The sequence below is a fragment of the Manduca sexta genome, unplaced genomic scaffold (genome assembly GCF_014839805.1).
Source record: "Manduca sexta isolate Smith_Timp_Sample1 unplaced genomic scaffold, JHU_Msex_v1.0 HiC_scaffold_1879, whole genome shotgun sequence".
Taxonomy (NCBI): Eukaryota; Metazoa; Arthropoda; class Insecta; order Lepidoptera; family Sphingidae; genus Manduca; species Manduca sexta.
The window spans coordinates 703-4,420 of NW_023592787.1; the positions used below are offsets into that span (position 1 = coordinate 703).

At 38.7% G+C, this 3,718-nt stretch overlaps 1 protein-coding gene across 1 annotated transcript; it reads left to right on the forward strand.

The window, feature by feature from the left end:
* The first annotated feature begins 1,874 nt into the window (after positions 1-1,874).
* On the forward strand, positions 1,875-3,692 carry LOC119191750 (amidophosphoribosyltransferase-like). Its single transcript, XM_037445617.1, has 3 exons — positions 1,875-2,090; positions 2,575-2,705; positions 3,168-3,692. Exons 1-3 carry the CDS (start codon positions 1,953-1,955, stop codon positions 3,373-3,375), a joined length of 477 nt encoding a protein of 158 aa, XP_037301514.1. The 5' UTR covers positions 1,875-1,952; the 3' UTR covers positions 3,376-3,692.
* The last annotated feature ends 26 nt before the right edge of the window (positions 3,693-3,718 follow it).

The window sequence follows — 3,718 nt, forward strand, 5'->3', positions numbered from 1 at the left end:
TAAAATAGTCAAAACAGACCCGACTACCAAAGTATTAAAGGCTACTAGCTCTTTAATAAAAGATTACTCCGATAAGTTAAATCTTGACGTAAACTTACTCGTTCCTTCGTGTGCAAAACCGCCTAAACTGTATGGGTTACCGAAAATACACAAATTAAATGCTCCGCTACGTCCCATTGTGAGTCAGATCGACACACCAACCTACAGATTGGCTCAGCACGTAGCAAAAGTGCTTTCACCACTTAGAGGAAACACTAGAGCGTCTGTGAAGGATTCATACCAATTTGTCAGCGATATTAAAGACCTAAAATTAGCTGACAATGAAACTATGGTCAGTTTTGATGTCCAGTCTCTCTTTACGAGCTTACCAGTACAAGATTGCATCAGAATTGTATCTAAGAAGTTGGCAGAGAATAACATTCCTGTAGAATATGCAGAACTACTCCAACATTGCCTTACATCTGGCTATATGTTGTGGAATAATCAGTTCTATGTACAAGTTGAGGGGGTAGCGATGGGCTCCCTGTATCTCCGGTAGTCGCCGATATATTTATGGAAGACTTCGAGGAGACAGCCCTGAGTACAGCCCGGTCACTCCAAGGTTTTATAAACGGTACGTAGACGATACTTTCACAATTTTACCATCTGATAAAGTAACTGCATTTTTAAATCACCTCAACTCCATCAACAATAAAATCCAATTTACTATGGAGTTAGAACAGAATAAATCTCTTGCTTTCTTAGATGTTTTAATCATCCGTAATCCTAATCAGACCTTAAGTCATACTGTGCATCGGAAACAGACCCATACTGATAAATATCTGAACGGTGAATCTCATCACCATCCAAAACAGTTAGCTACCGTGGGCAAATCTTTGTTTCAGAGAGCACAAGGAATCTGTGACGAGAAACACCTGGCCGCTGAGCTGCAACATGTCAAGCAAGTGCTGCGAGACAACAAGCTCCAAATTCCACGCCGCCGTCACAGAAACCGAGTGAAACCAGCCACAGTTGAACGTGTTCCGGTTGTATTACCATATGTAAGAGGAGTCACCGACAAGATTGGCTACATCCTGAAGTGTGCTTCCATAAAAACTTATTTTAAGCCGCCTAAGAAGATTAGTCAAGTTCACCACCTGTCAAGTGTCATATACCTCTACAAGAACCGGGAGTATACAAAATAGATTGCAACTGTGGCCTCTCTTATATCGGACAAACAAAAGAAATATAGGGACCCGCGTAAAGAACATATAGCTGACGTGAAACACCGACGCTCGACGAAGTCTGCAGTCGCTGAACACTCTGAAGGAGGCGCCAATCATTATCTGCGACTAGACAAGCCACAAATCCTCGCCAAAGAACACCGATTCTTGCCCAGGATGATTCGCGAGGCTATTGAAATTAAAAACATCCTAATTTCAATAGGGAAGATGGTTGGAAGCTTGCACAAGCCTGGGATCCAGTTCTACATTTAATTAAATCGGAACCCAAAGACCGGCTGCCAGACTTCAAGACACTGTGAGCTCATTCTGCGTAGATCGGACCACCAACAGCTAAAAATTTAAAAAGTTGTATAATTGTAAAATGTAGGTAGATATTGTAACTTTGACTTTGCGGATGAATAACACCTCAGTCCCCCCGTGACCATGAAGGCTGCAAAGTCTTCGAAACGTCGGGAGAAAAATAAAAAACAAAAAACCGCGATAGAATCCGAAAAATTAGTTTAATTTCAATGTCTAACATTCGCGTAAATATAAGAAATCATCATGAGATGTTAAGTTTCATTATGTCCAGTAGTTACACTGACTACAATTTCCTTCAAACCGGAACACAACAGTGACTAAACACTGCTGCTTGGCGGTAAAAATAGACACTGCGGTGGTACCTACCCAGGCGAATTCTTACATGAGAGACCTGCCACCTATCCACCACCAGTACCACCAAGTGAGTGTATGTGTTCCCTCAGGTACTCGACGTCGGCGGCGTCTGAGGAGGTGAACTGCCAGCCGTTCGTAGTGCACACGGCGCACGGGGCCCTCGCCGTGGCGCACAACGGGGAACTCGTCAACTGCAGCAGTCTGAGGAAGATGGTGAGCATCATGCCATTATAGTTCTTATCTATACTTCTATACTATTATATAAAGCTGAAGTGTTTGTTTGAACGCGCTAATCTCAGAAACTACCGAATTGAAAAATTCTTTTAGTGTTGGATAGCCTAACTAGTATAGCTAGTATCTTTATATGTAAGCTTGAAACTCCTAATATTTTTACGTCTTTCTTAGCTAAGAAAAGGGCTAAGGAGCCCCATCACCTTACATTAGTTTAGCGTGTTGTCGTAGCTGCTTTCGACAGGACCGTCTGGAAATCTTTGAGAGAGGCATATGTTCAGCAGTGGACTTTATGTGGCTGATGATGATGATGATGTATTATGGTCCAAATTAAACATAATTATAAAAGATATTTTTGTCAATCAGTGAATTTTATTAGTATAAAGAGTAGGTACCATTATCATCTGTGAAATATATTTCCATTAATGAAGACTAGCTTTACTATATTTTCTATATAATTTCTCAGGTACTAGGTCGGGGTGTCGGTCTCTCCACGCATTCGGACTCGGAGCTGATAACGCAAGCTCTGTGCCTGAACCCTCCAGAGGGCGAGACCAACGGACCCGACTGGCCCGCCAGGATCAATAATCTCATGAGGTAACATAAAAAATATAAATCGAATACAAACTCCTTCGCTTTTTAAGCTTGTTAATTATGTACAGTCAGACAAAAAGGTAGCTGTCTTAATGATTTTTGATAACTCTATTAACAATAGTTTTAACTTCAAAAAATAAAGTTCAGAGGTTAACTTTATTTTAGATAAACTATCAAAAATATTTCAATTGAAGTCAATGACCAGGATTATTTTAAAATTTTGATTTTTTTCTGTTACTTTTGTTGTTGAATGTACATCAAATGTAGAATTAAATTGTAAAATTAACATAACTGATCCTGGGTCTTCTTAGTATCTAACAGCAACAGAAATTAATATGAAATATCCGATATGTTTGATTTTGTCATAAAGTATCCTCATTTATCACTTTAATAATTTAAATTACTGCACGCATGGAGTCAACTGAAGATCATTTTAGTAAAATCTTAAATACAATTCGTGAACAGGCTGGCTCCTCTGAGTTACTCGCTGGTGATAATGCTGAAGGACAAGATATACGCGGTGAGGGACCCGTACGGCAACCGGCCGCTGTGCCTCGGCAAGATTCTGCCGCTCGGCTCATCGTGTGAGTATAAAAACATGCAAAAAAACTATGGGTGCAAAATGAGAATGAAAAAAATCGGAAATCTACTAACAAAATATCCTTTTCGATGAATACCGAACAAAAAAAAGGAAAAAAGATTAACAAAACATAGTTTATGAGGGTAATAAATACTTTTAAGCATGCTGGGATTTAAGTTTAAATTATATTGCAATAAAAAAAAATTGTACGGAACATCCACATGTTTCCTCTCAAATATTCTTTTATGTTGATGTCTCAGAAATTTTCTTCGTAATATTTTTTATCTAAAAAAAAATGGTCCTACAAGCACGTTACGGTGTTTTTACAATATTTTCAATCTACAGTATACTAATATACATATCGTTAATATAATGTTATATGATACTCTTTCATGCATTCCTAGGATATATGTAAGTAAAAAAAATAATAAAAGTA